The 23,706-nt window shown below is 31.5% G+C and overlaps 1 protein-coding gene across 8 annotated transcripts in view; it reads left to right on the top strand.

Annotated features, from left to right (window-relative positions):
* The window catches only part of dnc (phosphodiesterase dunce), a 474,861-nt gene that overhangs the window by 444,042 nt on the left and 7,113 nt on the right, over positions 1-23,706 (top strand). For all 8 annotated transcript variants that reach the window (XM_065356110.1, XM_065356111.1, XM_065356107.1 and 5 more), the window contains 6 exons: positions 13,757-13,921; positions 15,044-15,143; positions 18,477-18,631; positions 18,759-18,881; positions 19,186-19,368; positions 22,052-22,166. In XM_065356110.1, coding sequence (XP_065212182.1) covers positions 13,757-13,921; positions 15,044-15,143; positions 18,477-18,631; positions 18,759-18,881; positions 19,186-19,368; positions 22,052-22,166 — 841 coding nt within the window. The remainder of the gene's footprint in view (positions 1-13,756; positions 13,922-15,043; positions 15,144-18,476; positions 18,632-18,758; positions 18,882-19,185; positions 19,369-22,051; positions 22,167-23,706) is intronic.

The raw sequence follows: 23,706 nt of genomic DNA, 5'->3' as shown, positions 1-23,706 counted from the left end.
CTCAAGTAATATTCATATTGTCAGACTTTAATGATGTGAATAAAAAACTTTTTTATGAAAAAATTTTTCATAAAAGATGTAAGATTAATTTACAACAGCTCTATTTGTGAAAGGGTTATAAGTAGAAACAACATTATAAATAGTTACAATGTGTATTACTGTATCAGCAGAAAGAGCTTCCTTGAATCTAAATTTTAATTTTACGTTTGTGGTACTCTCCTTTATGCTTTCAGGTTGGCAGGTACAATCAATAGCTATTATGGGATATTTGTTGACATAATCATTTAAAGAACAAATTGGCTTCCCTTCATTACCATAATAAGCTAGTTTGAAATTTTTAAACATTTGATAAATTTTATTATAATCATTTTCTGAACTATTTATATTTAGTTCAGTTTTAGGATAATGTTCATTATTGTTGAGAACAGCTTGAACGTTTTCAAGTCCACATAAATCAAATTGACTATTATCCACTTTGATGTTATCATTTCTATTTTTTTGCATCCCAATAAGAATAAATATTGGATTCCCATCACAAGTATATTCACATGTATACTTTTTTGTTGTTATACCAGTTTTAAACTCATATCCCCAATGTCTAAAAATTTGTGGTAAATCTTTTGAAGCCAGTATTTGTTTTAGACATTTGTTTTCCATTTCTCTTCTCAATTTTACCTGTGACATTATTAGTGCAACATCTGTAAATTTTATAGTAATAGTATGTTCATTTGCAAAAGTACTATCAACTTGAAACATATTATTATAATTATTGAGATGGGTTTTTGTTAACCTTAATTCATGTGGGACGTGAAATACATAATCCTTGTGATCCTCATGATAACCAAATAGTGTTTCTAAAGGATCATACAAAGTAAAATACCCAGATTTGTTCAGAACATTTGAGTTTGGAGAGGAGATATTCCAGCCTCCATCATTGTAAATCGAATCAGAACCAAATGAAACAATTCCTTTCATAGTAGTAACCACACCTGGCTCTTCAACTGAATCTATTATTTTATCACATTCCAAATATTCAATTTTTGAAAATAAATGTGGTAGTGGATTAGTAACAAATGATATTTTTTTCAAATCAAGTTCTGCTACAGCACTCTTGTCAGAATTTTTAGTCACTGTAACAATTCCTTTCACAAGTAATCCACTTCTATGTGGATGGGTAATGACATCTTCATTGTATGTTCTTATACGAATTTTACTATTTCCTTTATTTATGTCATCTTGTGGAGAGGGTCTGTAGACTACAAAGTCTTCACTTTCAATGTAATTTTGTATCATATTTATAATAGGAAAAATTTTTTTTATTAAAACTTGGATTTTAAAAGTTCTTCATTATAGAATTTCCCTTCAATTTCTTCACCATCAGTATCTTTAATAGAATAAGTTACAGGAGTTGTGTGAAATATTTCATCAACTACAAAAATTTCTTTAGTCCAGTTATTCTTGTACTTGTTATCAAAAACTTTTTTATATGCAAAAATTCTAACTCTATCTCCCTGCTTAAATTTCTGATTCGATTTACATTTGGGTTTATTTTTGTTAAATTTCATCAAAATTTCTTCTGCATTATCCTTATCAACTTTAATAGGTGGCATACCAATAGTTCTATGAACATCTTTTGTGTTATATTCTTCTAGTATTTTAGGTAAAATATCAATCCATCTGAAATTCTTCCTCATCTCAAAATAAATTTTCAACTTTTGATTTAATGTTCTGTTGAAACGTTCAATTATTGCAGACTTTTCCTCATTATTGGTATGATACATTTTAATGTTGTGTTTTTTCAGCATTGTCTTGAAAGTTTGATTTACAAATTCTCCACCTTTGTCCACATGAAGTAAATTGGGTTTTCTTTTTGAGATTTTCAAAATATTTTCAAAAGCATCTGTAGCTGCTTTACCTGACTTATTCTTCAAAGGTTCAATCCATACAAATTTAGAAAATGTATCTTCAACATTGAGCATATATTTAAAACCATCATTTTCTTTGGAATATTTGTCCATAATTAATAAATCAGCTGCCCATAAATCGTCAATACCTTTGGTTACAATACTTCTTTTATAAAATTTTTTCCTAATAGGTGCATGTAATTCTTTAGCTTCTTCCATTTATTTATTGTATATAAAAAAATCCTTTAAAACTTTGTTTAAAAATTTCATTCACATTATCACAATCTTTATCAATTACTAGAAAGCCATACTTAGTTTTCCAACAAATATTGCACATTTCCAAATATTCATCAAATGTTACTAAATGTGAGACATGATTATCGTAAATGTGTCTCGAATTTCTAAGATCTTGCATAAAAATTGCCAGTAAATTAAAATTATCTCTTATACATTGTTTTGGACATTTTGAATAGGATTGAGCTAGATAAAAGCAAGAAATATTGTAATGTCTTCCTCTCAGATAGAAATTTGCTATTTTATCTTGAGGGTCTGTCAAAACATCGTCAAAAATTATAACTGAATTTGGTTTCATTTCTTCAGGTTCTTTCAAATCTTGAGGTAATATAGTACTAAAACCAATGTTCTGTTCTGGTGATGTTCTGTTGATAATATCTATTATGTTTTTCAATCGAATATATTTTTCTTGATGAGATGTTTTTGAGCAAAGATAAATATGGGTATATGTATTTATTTCCATTAGAATTTGAATTAAAAGATTGGTTTTACCACAACCTGATGGACCAAATATACCAGCTCGAATTACATTTGGAAAATTTCTATTATATCGTGGACCCACCTCCTTGTAATCATAATTTTCAATTTCAATAGGTATATCACTTTTAACTACTTTTATAATACGTTTTTTCTTCATTTATATTAGGATTTTTTTTTTGTATTATAAATATGAGATTTGATTTAATAGGCGAACGTAAAGGAGAAACTTTATCTTCTTACATTCACACAATATTTAAAAATAGAGTTAATCTGTGTTCTAATAAACTCTATGGAGTTTGTTTACTCATTCTTAGTCTCTTTAATTCTTTAATGAATGTAAGAAAACATAACAACAGGTTTGATCTTGTAGATGATCAAGGAAATCACGAGGAAATTTATATTCCAGAAGGTGCCTACGAAGTTACGGATATTATCAACGCTATAAGAGATAAAAAATTCAACTCTTTATATAATGTTGAGAGAAAAAATATACGATTTGATCTTTCAGAAGATGAAAAGAAGATGATACCAGTTCCAGAAGGAATTTATGATGTGGATAATCTAGAGAGTACAATCAAAGCAAAGGAATTTGATAAACTAAATACAATAATACAAAAAAGGGAAGATTTACATCTAGATAAGTTATTAGATAAAGAGTGTCGTCATTACATTCACATTCCTGGAGATAAGTACAAAGTAGAAGATATCTTACAAGCAATTAAAGAGAGAAGGTGTGCAGCAGATAAATTAAAAATGAATTTGACACCATATACTCATAAAGTAAAGATAATATCTGAAGGTAAAAAAGTTGACTTTAGTGTACCCAACTCTATTTGTAGAGTTTTGGGTTATAGTGAAAGGGTTTTAGAAAAAGATGTAACACATCATTCAGATAGAATGATTGACATTTTTCCTCTTACTGCTATTCAAGTAAAATGTAATTTAGTGAATACAAATTATGAAAATGGAGAAGGAGGAGGTGGTGTAATATACTCCCACCCCTGGTCAGCTCCAACAGGTGAAAAATATTGGATAATCCCATATCACTACTTATACTATGAAATAAATACACATTCTTTCAGGGAAATTGTAGTTCAGATTGTAGATCAAGATGGTAATCTGTTGGATTTTGGTGATGAAAAAATTTATGTAGCATTGGATATTAGAGAAATGTAATTTTAAGAGAAATTCTCTTAAAATACTTAGAACTCAGCTAAAAATTTCAAACAAAGATGTCCACAAATAACTTGATTGAAATTTTGCTTTTGGTCAACATTATAATATACATTCTTTTGAAAATAGTTTAGTACTTCACTAGGAGGTCTTTCACCAAAAGAATCAAAATAAATTATATAATCATCTTTCTTGAAAAAACAAACCCAATGAGATCCAGGTCCAATAGAATCATCTAAATTGATAATCATGCTTTCATTTCTTCCAATTTGTTTTGGTAGTTGATCTTTCATAAACACTCCCCTAAAATAAGGTATACACAATTCCTTTGCATATAATTCCAGTTCCATATTGGATAAGGGTTTAATAGGAATTTTTATTAACCTCCCTTCCTCTTTTTTTTTTTTGCTTTCACATTAACCCCAGCACCTTCAACAGGTTTTCGATGAGAAGCTGGATTTAAATATAACCCCTCACCTTCAACAGGTTTTCGATGAGAAGCTGGATTCAAATATAATCCTCTTCCTACTTTCTTCATAGCTAATTTGATATCTTTAGAATTATTTATAAATTGCAAAACCTTTTCGTTGTTTTCCAAACCTGTACCAGACTTTACTGGTTCCTCTAGTATATCAGTTAGTTGTTTGTGAAGAGGTTTTTCTTCTTTATATCTTTTTTTAACTTCTTCAACTAACTGATTGTTTGCTCTATGATTGCTATAGGCATCAAAACCATTTTTAATTATGGATGATGCCGCAGCTATAGCTGGTAAAGCAGCAACTAGAGCAGGTAAGAAACCTCCAGTTTTATTATTTGTGTTGATAAATTCCAATTGTTTTGCAGACAACTTTATCTTGACTGATTTCTTTTGGGTACGCGCTTTGCTGATTTCCTTCTTTTGATATGTTGTCACTGGTAAATAAGTTTCTTTCATCACACTGTTTTTTGTTCGAATCAATTGTTTGTGATCCAAGTTTAAAGTAATTGGTTTCCCTAACTTTATTCCCTCTAGAATTAACAGTTGCTCTTTTTCATCTAAATTGACAGGAATTTTTTCATAATTTTCCTTTTTCATACCGGTACCAAAGTACCTTTTTGCACCCATGACAGCATCCACAAGCTGAGCTTGTTTTTCCAATTTTTTACTTGTATCTTTATCACGTGCAATATTTGAAGCTTCTCTCTGTAATATATAATCAGCTTCATGAAGTTCAGCAGGATCTTCCATCAATTCATAAGCAACATCATGTCTCCTAGATGCATAATCCAGTTTATTTCTTGGTTCAACTCCTTTCAATATTTGTAAAGTTGGATTTGTCCAGGGTCCAGTAAAATTATGATCTTCTAAATGCATGGGAGGTAATGGAAGCTTCTTTATTGCCCAATTTGCAACTGTACCCAACATACCACTACCTTCTTTCACTTCACCATCAAACATCACCTTGGGAATTCTTTGTCGAATTTTGTCATTCAATATAGTTTTAAAGTTGTTACTATTCATGTTTATTACAGAAAAAAAAATATCATTTCTTCTTTTTGCGTCTAATCACTTTTTTTCTAAATTTCCAAATACTTTTCAAGAGAATCGTCATCAAGAAAATACATGTTTTCATATTTTGATGCTGGGAGCTTGTTCTCCCACTTTGTGTATTAGAATTATTTCCTTCACTACTACATGGAGAGTCACTATTCATTTTATAATAGGAAATTTTTTTTTTCAAAGTTCTTTAAGTTCTTGCAAAATCCTAACAATTTCATTTCTTAAATGAGGGTTGGAATTTCCAGCTTTCTTTTCACCATACAAAACAACTAATTTATCAAACAATTCAGGCAAGTTATCCCAATAAATATATTTATCCCCAGATGTGTTGGCATACAAATTCATTTTTTTGAGATGATTTAAAATTGGTACTATTACCTTACCATCTAAAGATCCTTTTTGAATCTCTGAGTAAATTGTGATTAATTTTTCTAGATAACTATCTATGCTATCACTTTGATACAACCCTCCCCCCTTTTTCAGATATTTATCCAGTAAAGGTTTTATTACAGAAATGTATTTGATTCCACAACTTGATTTCACTCTGGAAGATGGATTATTATTTTGTTTATAACTACTGGTTTTATCAATAATTTTCCAAAAATCCTTTAAATCTTCAGAATCATACTCATTTGGATCTGGATTTTTTAATGTCAACAACTGCCATAAACCATGAGTTCCTTTAAATTCAATACCACCTTTAAACTTGATGTTATTACCATTAAAATTAATTTCTTCATTGCCAATCATCCATTTATTAATGTCTAGATCATATCGAATCCCAAAAGTAGTATCCCAAATTTCTTTTTTATCATCAGCAGCATAAAATTGTAAATATTGTTTTGCTATTTCGCCAAGAACATTTTCATGAGAACTATTCCACTCAAGCATATTTTGGGTAGGTTGTGGGAAGGTTTCTGGAAGATTTTGGGAAGGTATTTGGAAGGTTTCTGGAACATTTTGAGTTATTTGGTTTCTAATTTTTTCTAGTGGTGTAATGATTGGTTTAAACTGTTCTTCTAATACTTCTTGCTTATAAATTTTACCTGCTTTACTTGCCTGATACATTGCCTTCAATTCCTTTCTTATATTAACATTTTCATTTACTAAATTGTAATTATTGCTCATTTATAGTAGAAAAATTTTTTTTCCTATTATAAAATGAAGTGTGCTGGTATTATTCTGTTTACCCTTTTTGTATCAACTTTACAAGAACATGATTTATTCTTTAGATCTCAAAAAATAGTCAACAATGAGGGAGTTACACTATTTTGTAACGTTACATTTTCAGAACAAGAATTTGTGTATCAGCTGGAATGGCTTAAAGATGTTCCTTTTGACATTCCAGAACGTTTAAGTATCAATAAATTTGAATATTTGAATTCAACATCGAAGAAAAAGGTTGAGGTTGTATCATTTTTGAAAGTTATAAATGAAGGACAATACATGTGTCGAATTAGAACAAAAAAATTTGGTGAATCTTCAAGTAACTATTACTATGATTATTTGGTAGTGTCGCAGCAAAATTTAAAGAGTCAACAGCATTTGGTGACAAAAACTTGGGTAAAATTGCTTATGGAAACAGAGGGAGTCAATACAAAAATTGAATGTGTTTATAATTTTGAGAAATTTCAGTCAAATAATAAGTGGTTCAATTATAACAATGAATCCATCATTTCTAATGAGCGAATTCGTACCACAGACTTGTTTATTGAAATCAAAAATCTAACTTTTACAGATCAAAATGCGTACAGATGTGTGAGTCCAAACAATGAGTTTTATACAGCTTTAGTGGTTACAAAAAATTATAAAAAGTGGTAATATCTTTTAGAACACTGTTCTAAAAGAACAAAGCAGTTAATTAGATGAATATTTCCATCCTAAAGAAAGGAATATTTTTCTGCATATTTCATCACATTCCCTCTTGTTGCCAAGTGAAATGAAATCTTCTGGATCAAAATTGTGACCATCTTTCAACATTAATTTATGTAAAAGAAATTTCATATTTATAAAGTTTTTTCTATGGCTATTTATCAAATCAAATTGATTGGAAAATTTTTCAAAATCATTTAGAAGTTGTTGTTCTAAATGGGAAATATCACTTGGTTTCTGCCCTGTTAAATTAGAATGAATTAGAATATAATCGTCATAGTGTTTATGATAACCTAGTTCTTTCAAGAAATAAAAAACAGTTGATTTTTTCACTTGTCCAAATGTAGATAAAGCTTCTTGTAAATGTATATAAACCTCTGGACTTATAAAATCAGTTTGTTTTCCTTGATATTTCTCCAAACACTTTTTGAAATTACTTAACCTATTGTAGTTTGAATTTTGTTTCTTGAAGCAATGAGGTTTAGAATTATGTTTGTAGTGAATTACCTCGGCAAAACATTTTTTGCATATTAAAATATTATCTCGATCTTTGAAAAATTCTCGAGTACTTCCACAGTTTTGACACCTTTTGGATGGATAATACTCTTTTTTTGATACATTGCATATGAGACCAAATCTCTGTGAAGCTTCCTTCATAATCTCATAAGGAATGATTTTTTTCATTTCATTCAAATATGTATTCACATTTGTTTTCATCAAGTTTTCTCTCATTCTCAAATATAACATCAATATGCTTTCTGAAAATTGAAACTTGTCCATGTTTTTAAAATCATTCACAACTTCTGGAGAAAGATTTCCATCCTCAATGTTGTATGTTTTCACTCTTTGCTTAGATTCTTGAAATAATTGAATATTGTTCCTTAAAGTATTTGTTATAAATTCATCCAATTCTATAATAGAACTCATTTTATTATAGAAAACAATTCTTTTAACTAATGCATTTTTTTCCTAGATACCCAATCTTTCAATTCACATATGAAATCTTCTGATAGTTCTTGATTTTCTAAGATTTCTTTCCAATCTACTTTGTCTTTGAATTCTCTAATGAAATGTTCAGACAGTTTTTGACTCCATGAAATACATTCCCAGCATACTTGGTCTTTAAATTCTTTAATGAAATCTTCAGCCAGTTTTTGATGGCATGAAATCCAATGCCAATTTACTTGATCTTTGAATTCTCTAATGAAATGTTCAGACAGTTTTTGATGACCTGAAATCCAATGCCAATTTACACAATCTTTAAATTCCATGATGAAATCTTCTGATAGTTTTTGATAACGTGAAATTTCTTCCCAATTTACTTTGCCTTTGAATTCCCTTATGAAATTTTCTGATAGTTTTTGATAACGTGAAATTTCTTCCCAATTTACTTTGTCTTTGAATTCCCTAATGAAATCTTCTGACAGTTTTTGATGAACTGAAATTGCAAACCAATATACTTTGTCTTTGAATTCCCTAATGAAATCTTCTGACAGTTTTTGATGAACTGAAATTGCAAACCAATATACTTTGTCTTTGAATTCTCTGATTAAATTTTCTGATAGTTCCTGATTACTTGAAACATCATACCAATTTACATGAGAGAGTAATAATTTAAGATGCCCCTTTTCATTATTGATCATATTATTATTTTATAATAAGGAAAAAAAAATTTTAACCAAAGTTATTTATATTAGTGAAGAGAGAGTTTTCAAATGTGTGATAAAATTCTGTCTTTCTACTTCTAGTTTATAATGTCCCCAAGGTAAAGTTTCATTGTCAAATATACATCTCTTGTCATCAAATGGAGATAAACCTCTTTTATCTTGTTCAAATGTGTAAATATTATGATTTTTACTTTGTATAATTTTCTGCTTGAAACTCTTTGTTATTTTCTTCTCTAAGCATTCTTTATAATCATTATGGGTGATTTGATTTTTGATTACATATTTCTTCACTCCTTTTGCTCTTTTCTTTTCATCTTCTTCAAATACTTTGATGGAGTACAATTTAGAAGCTAACCCTATGAATTCTTCAATACTTTTTCCTTTCATTTCATCTTTGAATTTACCAATAACTTTTTTATTAACTTGAGGAATACCATATATATTATTCTCAGGATAGTCTGATGTGTCAAATTCATCAATCATTCCTTTCATATCACTGTAAAAGTCTGGCGTTTTTATTGACAAAATTAATGAGTCTGTATCAGTATACAAAAGTTTAACATCATTTTTATATTCTCTCTTCAACCTATAATAGAAATCATACATCAATGTTTTTGAAATATCTAAAATAGAAACACCCACATAAATTGGTTGATTGAAATTGATGTGAGTTTTTTTCATGTGAACAGCTGCAAGATCTTCTGCAAAAAATGTTGATTTTACAAAATTTGGTTTTGAAACATACTTTGTATATTTTTTACCTTCACTAATCAATTTTATATCCACATGATTTCGCACATTCATCATTGTTCTACCAAACACCGAGTTATTCATCAATTTAAAAAAGTCTTTTTCAAATTCATTTTTTGCATTTTGTCTATGCTTTGTATTTTTATCAATATATACTTTCATCCAATCTGATTGGTTGAATTGAATAACTCTGTGAATTTTTTCCAATTTCAAACCTGCTTCAAGAGCCTGTCTAAGATTCAAATAATGTAAAACATATTTCTTCTTATCATATAATGTTGTGAATAATTTAGGAAGTCTATTTTCATCAATAATATTTTCTGCACAATAAGGTAGATCAGAATGATAATCATGTAATGTTTCTGGATAGCTTAAATCAACTTCAAACAGATATCCTTTGCTTTGGTTATCTCTCATTTTCAAAATTCTACTGTAAGTAAAATCGTTTGGATTTGCCCACCAAAACCCTCCATATGGTAAATGTTTACTCATAGCCCATCCATATAAATTATTTGCATCCAAATACTGAATGAATGTTGATTCTTTATTTTTATCAAATTTTTCACCCATGTACTTATGATTGGCTTTTTCATATCTATTTGAACATTGGGAAATTCCACCACGCTTGGCATTTTCAAACATGTACAACATGTCTACATCAGTTATCAATTCCAATTTTTGTTTTGTTGTTTTCAACATGCAATCCCAAGCAAATCCGGGGGTAGTATAATACCAAAGTGGATCTAACTTGTAAATTTCAAGTGCAGTTTTTCTGAAATTTTCAATCACATCTGCTAGCAAGAGTACATCAATTTTATTGTACAACATTGTAAACTCTTTTAGATTTTTAATGTTGAAATGTTCCCAAATTTTTTGAGCACGTAAAAATTCCTGTTCATCTACATGTTCATCATTCAAGGAGTTGTAGAAATTTCCCCTAGATGGTAACTCTTCCTCATCATATTTTTCTAATGAGTCCATATAATCGTAAGGGTAAGCCAATTTTTCAGTCAACAAATTGAACAATGAATCATTTCCAGGTGGTACTGTATTATCAAACCATTTCTTTAAATTTTTGAAATGACACATTTCCAAGTTTTTAGCCAATTTAGAAAGTGGTTCAGATAGAAATTTGTATGAATCTAAAAATCTAAGTTCTATTTTACCCTCTTTTCCTGAATAGTGTTGAAACTTTACAACTTTTGAGAAGCTGATGTAAGATTCCTCATTATTTGGAATTAGTTTTAAATTATCTGTAGTTCCAGCAAATTCTTTGACTAATAAGTGGGAATCATAACCAGAAAAGTTGTGAAACAAGACGGGTATGAAACTAGGTACATTGTAATTCAAGTTGCAAAGACTATGAGCTGCACCTCTATATTCACCTGTTATATGGTCATGATCCTGAACTTTCTTTTTATTTTTTTCTTCATCATCTAATTTCTCTTTCAAATCTAATTCTAATTTCTCTAGTCTATCAGTCAGTGTTTGATCATCATGATACTTTAAAATATTTGAAGTAATTTCTATTTCTTTTCTCAATTTATTAATATTTTTTTCCATCATAGGTGGGAAATCACTCAATTTTCTTTCACAAATATGACATATTGTTGCTTCTTTATATTCACATTTTTGTATATTGGTCAGTTTCTTCATTTTTTTACAATTATATATGTATTCATTAGCAATACGTACTGCATCTTCTGATAATTTTTCACACAATACTTGAGGGGTATTACTTCCAAAATATTCAAACATGTTCTCTGATATTTCTCCATTCTCATATAAAATGTAATAAACACAACTAATTGGTACGTGCTCTTGAATTTTTTGTGTTTTAGCATCTTCCTCTACTTTAGTTTTTTCAAGTTTTCTAAGTATACACTCAAAATCAGCTATTATTGTGAAAGGAATTTTCATTGATCGATTATAGTTTGTAAATTCACAAATGTTATCACTTTTAAGAGGAAGTTTTACTGCAACTGGATCATGTACTTTACAGCTTTCTCTATGTTCTAAATATTTAACTTCACTGTAAAAATGACAAAGGCACCTTTTGCACAAAAAATGTATTTTTTGAGTGTTTTTGGTTAATTGACTTTTAATCAATTTTGTTAGATCCTTAATCCAACAGTAGTGAGTATTTCTATCATTACTCTCTTCACATAAATACAATAAATCAACATGTTTTGTTTTCTCTTCTTTAGTAATATGTAAGGGATAAATTTTATAACGATCATCATGATGATAAACATTAATAGATAATCCACCTTCTACCAATTTCAATTCATTCACTTTATTTTCAAATTTCTCTATGTCTTTAATTTTCATCGGAAATTCAATATCTTTCAAAGCTTTATCAAAAGTTTTCTCATATGCTTTGTACTTTATTATTTCTTGTGGATTATCTTTTGCAGGATATAAACATGCTAAAAGTGACCATAAAAAGCATTTATTATCAGTATTTTTAACATTTATAATTGCTTTCTTATCTTTTAAAATTTTTGGAAGATCAATATAGGAACTTGCTCTAAGCGGGTCATATTTGTTTATATTTACTCTAAAACTATTGATTGATATTATTCGCCATGGACTACCTGTTAATTCATCAATGATATTTTCATGTCTATCAAGTACACTCTTCATTAAAGTTGAAATTCCATTTGTTAATTCACTTCTATTAGTAATTCTATCATTCTTAGTTTGCAAATGTTTGTATGCAATTTTTGTTTCATCTCGAGTGTCTACATAAGTTGCAGAAACACAAAAATTCACTTTAATACCACTATGCTTTTTCATCCATTCTTGAAGTAAAGAACTAACATGTTTTTTCATAAAATGTAAAAACTTTGACATATCTTTAATATCCCAGTTATTTTTCATATCAAATTGAGCATGTCTTGATTTAAAATTTTCATCCACAAATTCCCATTTGGGCAGAGGTAATGTTTTATTTGAGTGAAAATCGAGTAACCTTTCTACTATTTGATCTTTTCTCAACTGTTTATTAATATTGAAATTGTTATCCTGAATAAACTCAATCAATTTCTTTTTTGATAATTTCAACAATTTTTCTCTATCAATATTAATAGCCTTGATTTTATCTTTGTTCACTAACAAATCTGATTTTTTCATTTTATCAACATTTTTCATTCCATACCACTTCAATTCCGTCTTTAATTCTTTCACATTAATCTTGACTTCATTGTGTTTCTTTGTTTTTAAATGTCTGGCATAGTTCTTGTATGTAATTTTACACATACACTTCTCACATGTTCTTAAAGGTGCTTGGTTATCCATTTTATTATAGTTATTCATTTTATTATTGAAATTGATTTCTTTAACTAATGGATCAATTTCTAAAAGATGGTGTACTTCAAATGCAAAAAAATTCGTTCACAGTGGAAAAAATTCATTAGTTAAAAGAATCAGTTTCTATGATAAAGGTGTTGGTGTTTGTGTTACCGCTTTATTAGAGATAATGTTTTCTTTAACTAGTGGTATAATGGTAATGTTGTGATGAAATTTTTGCATTTGTTTGAAATGTTTAAGTTTTGAATGAATTTTTGCATTTCATTGAAATGTTTAAGTTTTGAATGAATTTTTGCATTTGTTTGAAATGTTTAAGTATTGCAAAAAATTTTGCATTTGTTTGAAATGTTTAAGTATTGCAAAAAATTTTGCATTTCATTTCAATATCTAAGTTTTGTAAATATTTTTGCATTTGATTGAATGAAAAACTATGTGAAGGTTTATGTGAAATTTTTCACATAAGTTTCCACATACTTTTGAATTTAAAAAGTATTGTAAGAATTCTTACTCCAGTGCCAGGAAATACATTTTATATCTACTCACTTGTGCACTTATAGTGTCCTTCTGCTTACTTATATCCCTTATAGATAGGTAGTCTGATATCGTATATCGATTTCTCTTTCGCGTAACCTATCGTTGTAGCCGGTATAGGGCACACCTGTACAGTGTACACCTATCGGTAATTGCTGATTTTTAAGTTATTTAAATGAAAATTATTATACTCGTATTTTTAAACATTTGTTTTGCGTTGTGTTTTTTTACAGGCACGAGATCTGTTGAAAGCTTTTATGATTCCTGCAAAAACGTTTGTCACATTTATGATGACCTTGGAAGACAATTACCTTAAAGATAACCCATTCCATAATAGTACGCATGCAGCTGACGTTACCCAGTCTACCAACGTATTGTTGAATTCGCCTGCACTAGAGGTGAGAGTATATACGAGTATAATTGGCTTAAATATGGAGCAATTTTCTAGCACATCGGTCGAGCTATTTTCGTCGAAAAAAATCGTATTTTCTTACGTAAGCGAGCTTTAAAATTAGTACCTGGTTGGTGGGCACTGGGCAGATATTAAGAAGTGTTAAGTGCATCTACATGAGTCGAGTCGCGTACTCGCAATCTGGCTGCTGCGCTGCGTATGAGGTCTCCTTAATTTTGTACCGTACTCGTAGGTCTAACGAGCTTACTCGCGTGTTGCTAAATTGTAGCGTTAAATTGGACACGAGCCTGGCCCAGGTGAATGTTCATTTAACGCAGATAAGACGATTAAAACGTAATTATCTGGCTCATTAATTCTTAATCATGCACGGTGAAATGGAAAAGAGCGATATGAAACTCGTTTACGAGCTGTAAAACCCATATAATTTTATACTCGTACTCGTACACTCGTACGTAGTGTACGAGTATATTCGTACCTACGTTACGTACGTTAAGTACCATACGATATCTTAGTAGGTAATTTGTTGATTTTTCCCCCAATTTTTTGATTTTATTATTATTATTTTTTTCTTTCTGATGTTCTCATTTTCACGCTTTACAACTTTATTAATTTTTTCAAATTTTGATAATACATATAAGGTAGGTAAATATTTTGCCACGCGGTGGTCGTTAGTGTAAATACATCGATGATAGAGCGGTTAATGTTCTATTTTGTGGAGGTGCGAGTGCGAGTGCGAGTGCGAGTACCTACGTATCTTACGAGTATTTAAACCGACTGATGAGTGTAATTTTTCCTTATCAGTTGGATGTACATATTACGTTTACCTACATACATTATATGCGAGAATTATCGAAAATTTACATAGATTGTTTAACAGCTACCTACCTACAACAAGTAGGGCGTAAAAATTATTTTTCTAAAAGGCGGGTGTGATGATGGGATGATGATTACACGATGGTCGTATTCGTGTAACTGTTTAATTAATTACTCGCGCATTCGTGAGTACCTACGATATGTAGAGTACGCGTACGTAACGTAAAGCACGTGTGGCTGCAGCTTTTAACGAATACGAGTACTTGGACTTAGCTGTTTTTATTTTTGTTTTCAGTCTGTGTTCACACCATTGGAAGTATGCGCGGCCTTATTCGCCGCTACTATACATGACGTCGATCATCCTGGATTAACTAACCAATTTCTTATCAATTCGAGTAAGTAATGCGTAATATCGCCATCGCCATTGATTCTGACTCTGACGTCGCATCGCGCACACGATGGGTTTATTTTTATCGCTGATGATGTTGTCTTTTGATTTTATAATAAATCGAAATCGAATTTCAAACGATTTAATTAGAGTAACCTTCGACCGTGTTGATTCAATAAAGAATACCGTAGGCTACGAATGATAAAAATTTTCAATTATTTTTTTGAGGGGCTGTTTATAAGAGAGCATACCTGCTTCAGTTTCTGCTGCAACATAAGGCTAGGTACTGTTTCGTATTTAGAAATGTAAACGTGACTCGAACGAAGCGAGGGCGAAATTTCAAAAAATATGTTTGTTGGAATAATCCAATAATTGAAATATTTGGGCAAATTTGGCAAAAAAAAACTAGACAACTGCACGTAGCACAGCTGTAACAGTGTGCATAGCCTACTTCGTTACAAAAGTACAACCCAATTTCAAAAAAAAACGACACGATTTAGAAAAAACACAATTTGGATTTCAAAAGCAGAACACAATTTTGATTTTGAAAGCACAACACAATTTTTAAAAAAAACAACTTCGAAAAAAAAGCACAATGTAATTTTGAAAATGAAAACGTGATTTTAGAAAAAAGCACAACACGATTCTGAGAAAAAAGCACAACACAATTTTGAAAAAAAAGCACAATGCGAATTTGCAAAAAAAAGAACAATGTGAATTTGAAAAAAAGCACAACGCAATGGCAATTTTGAAAAAAAAGCAACGCAATTTCAAAAAAAGCACAACGAGATTTCAAAAAAAAAGCACAATGCAATTTTGAAAAAAAAGCACAACGTGATTTTGAAAAAAAGCACAACATGATTCCGAATACACGATGCTATTCTGAATGCTCCAGAGCACAACGTGATATATCTTGAGAGCATAATGCAACTACAAAAGCACTACAGTACTGAGAGAACCTCTTGGGAGCACAGCTGAATCACAAATGACTGGTGGGTTTTGGTTCAGAATGGGTAACCACCTGCTTTTGGTGTCTAGGTACTGAACTTGTGCAAACAAAACACCTGCCGGTATTCTAAAAACATTTCTCAAAATTGAACAATAAAGAAAATTTTATAACCCCTGTGGTGTTACATTTAGGTACATATGAGGGAGACAGATAAGCGAATACAATGGATCATTGAAAATCAATAGGTGGCAAATCACTTTGATTTATAACTTTTAGAAAATAACCAAATTTGAAATGTTTGAAATTGAACAATGGGAAAGGTAACACTGTAGATAAGAATATTTTATGACCCCTGCGGTGTTACATTTTAAAGCTGATGTTTGCTTCACTTTTGATAAATATAACACCACAGGGGTCGGCTTTGCTTTTGATAAAATCTTCACCATTGTTCAATTTTGAAAAATAAATTCTAAAATTGAACAATAGAAAAGATTTTACAACCCCTGTTGTGCTACATAAATTTTGAAATTTAACTGACGTCAGCCGCCTTTGAAGAAAACTTTTCCATTATTCAATTTTGAAAAATAAATTTGAAAATTGAACAATAGAAAACATTTTATAACCCCTGTGGTGTTACATTTTAAAACTGATGTCGGCTTTGCTTTTGATATGGCACTTTTCCCTTTTCTATTCTTTTTTTGGTGCAAATTTTCGTAATTATTTGCAATTACTCAAGAAGCTACTTGAGTAATTGCAATTATAATCACGGCGTTCCCTGCCTCACATTAGGCCACATCTACGTATGGAAATTTCCAAAAAATCGGTCCATTCATCTAAGAGAACATTTGTTCCAAAGAATTTTTCCTCTTTCAGACCCAAACTAATAGTGGGATACGCACACTAAAAATAGAAGAAAAGGAAGAATTTGGAAATTTTGAAACAAAAAGAGGACTTCTTCTATAAATAAGGCGAAAATTAATTCTTTATGGATTTTGGGGTGGGGAGAGGGTACAAAAAATTATGGATTTACAAATTTTGAGAATTAGCATACCCCTAAACAGAATGTTGAGCGTTTTTTAAATCATCGAACTTTTTTTTCCTACATTTTTATTCAAATTGGCCAATTTTTAGTACATCTTCCACCTGACAATTTTCTAAAAAAGTGAGTTTGTAAGTTGCTTTTCAGTATTTACCTATTTTTTTTATTTTTTTTTTTTTAATTACACGTATATTCGGGTATATTTGAGAAAATTTTTGATAACTTTCATAGACCATTTCTGCACATTGATTTCGATAAGGTTCGACAATTTTTTGAATATTATTTCACGAATTTTTGTTTTCAATGATTTCTACGTGTACTTAGGTACTTACCTAAGTATTCTGATATTTTCCCGTTAATTTGCGAGCTACTTATTTGATTTTTCACCCAATTCGCGATGTTTTCCTTTATGATACCTAGTTATGCTAATCTGAACAAATTTCAAATCATTTTCGTCGAGATGACTTTTTGGTTATTTTTGAATACCTAATTTATATCTAATGAAATATTATCATCTCTTATTGTTTCCATTCGAAACATTTTTTCGTCGAATTTCTTCGATACATATTTTGGACACCTACATAACTCGTGCAATGCAATCTTAAAAAGAACTCTAGATTTTCGATCATCAAACCCGAGCGAAGAAAAAAATATATTATAAAATTCGACCTGCTTCGTACGAAGCAAAAAAAATTGCTCGAATCACATTTACTGTCGGAATTAAATTTCCAGGTAGGTACCTACGCGTTGGAAATTACTCGCAGATAGGCTATTTGATCATCGAAGCGTCGTCGTCGTAATGATTAACATTTCGTAGGTCGTTTTGAAGGACGAATGGGGGAGGAAGAGACGTCGCACGACTAAAAATTTCTTCGCATTTTGTGAAAGTTACACTTTAAATTTCGCAACGGGTTGTGAAAATTTATGTAGCTAAGGTACATGCGAGAGCAAGAGCATGGTATGCTCTTTGGGTCGTTTAGAATGAGCAAACGAGCATCGTATAACTAATTCCTTCTCGACAAACTTTTCCTCGTAATAAAAATTTTTAATAAAGTCGAAGCGTGCCTGCCTAAACCTACTTATGTAAAGAAATAGCGCCATGGCAGTTTTTTGCTGCCACGTACACCTCGTTAATTACCTATAAGCCTACCTAAACCTATAGCAGTCTAGCTTGGGTAATGGGTACTCGTACCATAAGTCAACCATCAAGGCGACGAAAAAAGAAGGGAAAAAAAGAGAATTTAATTCGTGTACGGTGTACGTCGTCGTCGAGTACCTAGTACATACCTACTATACTAAAGCTAATTGAATTTGAATGGTGGCTAATTTAAGGTACCTACTTTGTTTGACAGGTTCCGAATTGGCGTTAATGTACAACGACGAATCGGTGTTAGAAAATCATCATTTAGCTGTCGCATTTAAGCTGTTACAAAACGAAGGTTGCGATATTTTTCTAAATTTAAGCAAAAAACAACGACAGACTTTAAGAAAAATGGTCATCGATATGGTAAGTTTCGAATTAGGTATTGAAAAACGTTTCCGATTTGTATCGGTATATTCGGTACCTATACTTTATTATTAACGTTGATGCTACTACTAATACATATTTTTTCTTACACATCTTTTGTCGACAGGTTTTGTCAACCGATATGTCAAAACATATGAGTCTATTAGCCGATTTAAAAACAATGGTTGAAACCAAAAAGGTGGCCGGATCCGGTGTTTTGTTACTAGATAATTACACCGACCGTATTCAAGTAATTAAAACCATAATTTACTTACTTATAATATATATCATATCTATTACCTATACCTACGCTTAGTCGCTCTCGCTTACTCACATTAGCAATTCGGAAGTGAAACTCGATAGATGACATCGCATCTACGAGTGATAAATAGTCCCTCTCGTATAGCGATGTTGTTTGTTTAATTAGGAACGATGATCTTGATTTATATGCCGAAAATATAATTATGCACATACCTACATAGATATTAGGTCATCACGACACGAGAATACGACGAGTAAGGTTATTGATTTATACTCATATCTTTGTTTATCAGGTACTAGAAAATTTGGTGCATTGCGCCGATCTCAGCAACCCGACCAAACCTTTGCCGCTGTATCGCCGATGGGTGGATCTCCTAATGGAGGAATTCTTCCTGCAAGGAGACAAAGAGAAAGAGCAGAACCTAGATATTAGTCCAATGTGCGATAGGCATAATGCTACTATCGAGAAATCTCAGGTTTGTTATATTTTCTTTTAACTTTCCAACTGGTACATTGAGTACTTATAGCAAAAACTCATTCATTAGACCGTAATTTTTCAAGCCACGCAAGGCGTATCGAACGATGGAGGGCACCCCTCCCCCTCCCTCCAAGGTGGAAAAATAAAGGTGAAAAGTTGGGAATTTTGAGGGAAAATTGGAGGTGGCGGCTGGGGTAAAAAGCATTAAGTACACAGCAAGTACAGTAGGGTCGAGCACATTGAACCAGGTTTAGGTTTTTTCATCATTGCTTCAAAAGTTTTGAACCTAGAATGCTCGAATAAGTTTTAAATTGAAGCTTGATATTTTGGCTATAAGCCCTAGGAGTTTGAAGTAATTTGATTGGTAAGTTTTTTCAGAAAATTTGTTTAAAGCGGCGTCCATTTTTGGTTCAATGTGCCCAATGCTTAAGGCACATTGAACCAACATAGAATTCACATAAGAGGGCACATTGAACCATGATGATAGGTAACCATGGAGTACATACATGAAAGGTAATGCTTAATCAAGATCACAGAGACCTGGGAATGTTATTATAAGTTATTTGCTATGGTACTATCTGAAATAATGAATGAAAAAATTGAAATTCGTTAACAAACCTGATAGGGATGGTCACATTAGAGGTAGTGATTCAAGCTGCCCATTTTGCACACTCATTACTCACAGCAGATGTATAAAAAGAGTGATACACTTACAATAGATTTTATTGAAGAAAAATGACCCCGATGTATACAGCATTAATAATAAGTAACGCCGATCTCTTAAAAATGGAAACTTTTACCAGAATTCGAACTTTCCCTGGCAAAATTATTTTTTTTCGTTTTTTTTCACTGAAAAAGTACTCTTTGTGACTTTACGCATCGGATTTTTGTGCTACAGTGATGAATTTTTGAATGAAAACACAGTTCAGTGTTACCAACAAATAAACGTTGAAGCCAAATTTTTACACACAATAGGAAAAAAGTTATGGCCTCTGGTTCAACCTGCCCAGTGGTTCAACGTGCCCGACCCTACTGTATATAAATTAATAACGACACACCTATGCCTGGGCGAGCATGTAGATGATGTGAAGATATGGGGTGACAGCTTTATTGAAACTATAGGCATAGACCATCACCATAGGGATAGATTATTCAACATTCTAGATCAAATAAAAGAATTTGGTTTAATGCTAAATCCCGATAAATGCGTATTTCTTGTTGACAAAATAAAACATTTAGGTTTTGTAGTTGAAAAAGATGAAATAGCTAACATGTCGATAAAATAAAGAAAATTGATGCATTTATAAAAAAACACACTAATAAAAGGACAGGGAAATTCTCATTAAAAAGAAAAAAGATGCACTACCTACGTTTAGTTGATCTTACTGGTCTCTATGGTAGGTTTATTTCATGCTATCAGCAAATACTTCGACCTATATACGATGCAATAAAAGGTAATAGCAAAAACATAGTATGGGGGCCTGATCAAGAGTAAGCTTTTGAAATTTTAATGCGTGAATATAAAAAAGATTTCAAACTCTGTCCACCGAATGACAATTTAGAATTACATCTAGACACTTTGGTTATGGACGATGCAATGAATTCTTGCTTGTTTCACTACGTTGATGATAAACCACAAGTTATCATGTATATGAGCATTTCCATGAAAGATCATCAAAAGAATAACATGATGTACAACAGAGAAATGCTTGCGTTAGTTAAAATTATAAAAAAATTACAAATTTGGCTGCATAACAAAGTCGTCGTACACGTACTTAATCAATTTTGAAAATTAATACTAACTTATTGAAAAACAGCATCATGGATCACGCAATTAAATTGTTGCAATTTAAAATATGGTATGTCGATGGGTACAAAAAAGCTTTACGAGATTCAGGCTCCCGAATTAACTATTGGTCTAATAGGTTTCCCTATTACTTCACTACCTACATTAGCAGTGGAATTTATCGAAAATCAGGTACCTGAGCTACTTCAAAGTCTAGACAATATTCACGCTTTTCAGATTTCTGATCCGCTTTGTATAGAAATAATTGAGGGTCTCGAACAAGTCGTACCCGAAGTTAGAAAATCTAATGTAAAATGTTGGGAAAATTTCAGTCTCGCCCTCTTCTCCCCACAATACATTACTTCATAACGCCTCTTAAAGCGACCGTGGTTGTATGTTTTAATGAAGAAATACGAGAAAGATTTTCTTCTTTTCCGTTAAACTACACTTTACCTATCCCGTCAAGCGTCAAAGAACATCATCTTTTAATAGTAGATACGTATTCTGAAATTTCACTAGTGTTGACGAAGCTCGCTGTTGACGATGAATTTTGCCTTTGGTGAATAAAATTACTCATCCGTGAAAGTGTTGATGAGTTTTTCGGTAGTACCAAATTAGTATTTTTCTTTATACGTGACAAATTATATACCTTTGACTGCGGATTTTAAAATTAGAGAAGTTGTTTACATAAATTGTGAAATTTGAAATAAAAGCCATATCGTAATGGAGCTTGTGCGACTCATCATGCTCGGTGTGTAGGCTACTTATACCTACGCATCGAGGAGTTTATTGCACTGGAAGAAAATGTACCCTATACCTACTAGCTCGTGTTCTCAAGTTTTGGTCGTAAATTTTGACGTGTACTAATTTTTGCATTTTATTTTTTACGCGACAGGTTGGCTTTATCGATTACATCGTGCATCCTTTATGGGAAACTTGGGCCGATCTAGTTCACCCGGACGCCCAAGATATTTTAGATACATTGGAAGAAAATCGTGACTGGTATCAAAGTAAGTTATTTATGCGTGTATTTTTCGTGTGCTACAAGTATTACGTACCTATACCTACGTAGGTAGCTTATAATATGTAGATCGGGCGTCTCGGTTACGACTTACGATTAAGCTTCTTAATTTTGCGTACGTATTTTTGAGTGACGCGCCCGCTTTCCAACTTCGTATGTACTACGAGTACGAGAACGAGATACTTGGCTACGAAAATGTGTTATTATTGCCACACGATTTTCAGCTGAGAAATAGAGAAAGGATGCGGAGAGCTAGCTATATGTATAGTGAGTCTGAGCGAATGAAAAAGAAGATATCTACGTGTGTGTTGTTTTAACTGCGCCTACTCCTACGTATTTTTTGCTTCGATTTTGAAAACAGAAAATTTATACCTCTACGTAGATAATAAGTAGGTTTACTTGACGCGATTTTAGAGATTTTTTAAAATTGGTAACAAAGCTTCATAGAGTGCGCTTGCGTTGGTTTTTTTCAGTTTGACTTTCTTTCATTTTACATCATCATGATAAAGGCGAGCCTTTCGCTGGTGGTTTTTGATGTGGTTTGTTTGTTTTGCCTCTTCGTTTCTCTTATTCCATGCGTATGGTATGCGCTGCTGTCGACAAGAATGCCTATAGCATAAACGTAGAAAATTCGCGCGCTTGAAAATCTCAATTATGTTTGAGATTTAATGGTTTTGAAATGGAGAGCGATTTAAAAGCCTCAAAATTTTGAAAATCGCTGCCTCTTCAACTTTCGAACATCCTCGTTGACTTTTCAGCTGTTTGTTACGATCATATTTTTTTCTTACTCTAAAATTTAATAAGTTTCTGAAGCACAAAAATTGTAAATTTAATGAAATATTTAGCAAATTGAAAATTGCCGAGCTTCGAAGCTTTTTAAACTTTAAAGTAAACAAAAAATGATCGTAACAAAATTTGTTTATTTTTTGATGTACGAAAATCATTTGTAGTCCCTTCAATTTGCAAAGTTAGGCAAAAAGTCATAATACTCGTAGGTAGTTTGTTCATTTTTCAATATACTATACCGACCCCCGTGGTCGAAATTGGACTTCGGCTCTTGGATTTTGAAAATGTATTTTGCCCCTTCAATTTTCAAAATAGGCAACTTGTTCATCTTACTCGCTTTTTTTTTTACTCGTACCAAGTTATATCCAAATCTGAAGTTTGTACAACCACTCCCCACACACCCTATAACTGGGGTTCTTCGCAAATATTTCGCATTAATGATGCCAAAATATTGAAAGATATCATTCCTAAAACTGACAATGAGAACAAATTTTGGAACGCACGTGATGCCAATTTTTTTAATCATTATTGCCAACTTTGAAAAATCGAAAAATTTTCTAAATTTTTGGTAATTTTTCTAAAGATATTGAAATACAAAACATTGGCACCCAATGTGGCCCTCAAGAGGGTCCACCTGCTAATCTAACTTCATATTCGTGTTCAACGGGTTCGATTCGTTATTGTCAATCTTCTTTCGCCTCTAAATTGTGGGAGGGGATGCTCGTGTGCTCGGAAAAAATCCG

This window comes from Planococcus citri, chromosome 3, assembly GCF_950023065.1.
Source record: "Planococcus citri chromosome 3, ihPlaCitr1.1, whole genome shotgun sequence".
NCBI lineage: Eukaryota > Metazoa > Arthropoda > Insecta > Hemiptera > Pseudococcidae > Planococcus > Planococcus citri.
Note: the sequence above shows the minus strand (reverse complement) of the source record. Positions and strands in the feature narration are given on the sequence as shown.